This window comes from Egretta garzetta, unplaced genomic scaffold (assembly GCF_000687185.1).
Source record: "Egretta garzetta isolate BGI_Z169 unplaced genomic scaffold, ASM68718v1 scaffold598, whole genome shotgun sequence".
Taxonomy (NCBI): Eukaryota; Metazoa; Chordata; class Aves; order Pelecaniformes; family Ardeidae; genus Egretta; species Egretta garzetta.
In genome coordinates this window covers 1906587-1908514 of record NW_009260621.1, presented here as the reverse complement: position 1 = coordinate 1908514, position 1928 = coordinate 1906587, and the positions used below count along the sequence as shown (strand labels likewise).

Genomic DNA, 1928 nt, shown 5'->3' with positions numbered 1-1928 from the left:
TACATCTACCAAGAGATACAACCAGCCCCAGAGGATGGAAGGCAAGGCATCAGGTAAGAGGGGACAACCTGCATCAACACAACTGGGCAGGATTAAGGAGAAACAAAACCTGCTTTGCTGCTTTTCCACCCTGTTGTGTTCTTCATGCCCTCTCTCAAGAAGTTTCAGCTTAAAAATAGCTTACCTTAAGTATACCCAAGTAACTCAGCTATGTTAATCTTAACCATTTCTGCACAAGAATATCTCTTCAGACTTCTCCTCATCACCCTATTTCTAAAACCTCACACAGAGAAATATTTTTAATGAGAATTAAATTCAGGTGCACAGGCTGAGATTAATTCAGCAGATTCAGGGGGAGATTGTTGCAGCTAAATGTAATTTGCTCCCCACAGAGTGAAAAACTTCTCTGCAAAGCTTTAGCTATCTTCTCCCCAGCCTATTAGCGTCTGTATTTTTCACCACCAGGAAGGAGCTGAACAGCCAGTACTACTGGTGAGCTGCACCCACACGAGGAATTTGGCACTGCTCTTCAAAGTGCTGCTATTCTGGTGAAGGGACAGCTATCTGCAGGTAGGTGATCTCAGCCAGGAGCCAGGCAGGTAAATGGCAGGCAGCATGGCCAGCAGCTGCAGCCTCTCAAGGCACATCTGTGCAAAACAGAACTTCAGGGATCCTTCTGAGTTTTAAATTCAAGAGAAGCCACACTCTGCTTTTCCACACAAGAGCTGCTGACTGCCTCTCCAGTGGGAAGCAACTTCAGTTCCCTCTGAGATCCTATGGACAGAGATCCCCTAATCAGAGATAGGGTCTGGCATACCACACTTGGAACGCTGCTGTTCCCAGTTTTGGGACAATACAAATAATGCATGGAAGTCTGGCGGCCAGTTTGTGTTTGTTGACTATATTGGGCAGAAAAGTTTGGACATGCATAGGAAGTCAAGGCTGAAGCAGCACTGTTCAAGTGTTTAGAAAATAAACTATATGCCCTAGAAAATGAATTCATCCTTTTGCCCCTCACACTTTGCTTTGCCCTCTGAGGACAAAAAGAAAATTAGCACTTGGATACAGACAGGAAAACAAATGTGAAGAGGTAAAACCAAGTAATTTTCCATATTGGTAATGCCTGCCCTCTCTAGCATTTAGAAAGCAGCTTCCTTTTGTAGACTACCATCCGAATTCTGGATGGTGAACTAAGTATTTGCCACATTGAATCCAAATCCCAGAGAGCCACGTTCAGTACTTTTTCCTTTTTCTCTCTCACATGTACCAGTCTGAAGCTTCTGAAGGAGACAGACACCCCACTGTGGGCTGATGCACAGGGTGAGAGCCTTCAGATGGATCTCATCTTGAATCATAAAAGCTAGAGAACTGCTTAAACCTGAAATTTTACCTCATTATCAACTCTTCTGGCATTAACAAATCTGCAGCAATATTGTGAAGGGGAACACAAAGAAACACAAATCATGGCATATCTACTTCCAAAAGGGCTTTTTGTTGTGGCTGCTGGCTTGTCTATGCAGCACGATGGTGACGTTATTTCTTCCTAAACCATTAAGACAGTCCTGCATCTTGGGCCCTTTATGATGTACAGTCCCACTACCATAGGAAATTATTTGAAGACAGCATGGTGCATATCTGCATGGATTACACTAGAGAATTAGGTCTTGAATCAGGTTTAACCCAAGCATAGATGAAAAACAAAGGTTCAGTGCAGAGGAAGCAAACCTGATCTCTCAAACCTTCCTATTAGATACAAGGCAAGTTCACTGTCCAATGAAAGAATGAGTCAATACAGAATAAAACTCATCCCCTGATTTTACCGACTTACTAACAATGCCACTTTCTTTTTCTCCACTTTGGAGTTTGGCTTTGCAGGGTGGGTCTGCACACTGTCACTGCCATTACAAGGATCTACTGGTGTCACTTCC

The 1928-nt window shown here is 43.5% G+C and overlaps 1 protein-coding gene across 1 annotated transcript in view; it reads right to left on the bottom strand.

The window, feature by feature from the left end:
* GORAB (golgin, RAB6 interacting) overlaps positions 1 to 1928 on the bottom strand; it is a 64931-nt gene that overhangs the window by 16337 nt on the left and 46666 nt on the right. Inside the window, exon 3 of the mRNA XM_035900749.1 lies at positions 1829 to 1923. Coding sequence (XP_035756642.1) covers positions 1829 to 1923 — 95 coding nt within the window. The remainder of the gene's footprint in view (positions 1 to 1828; positions 1924 to 1928) is intronic.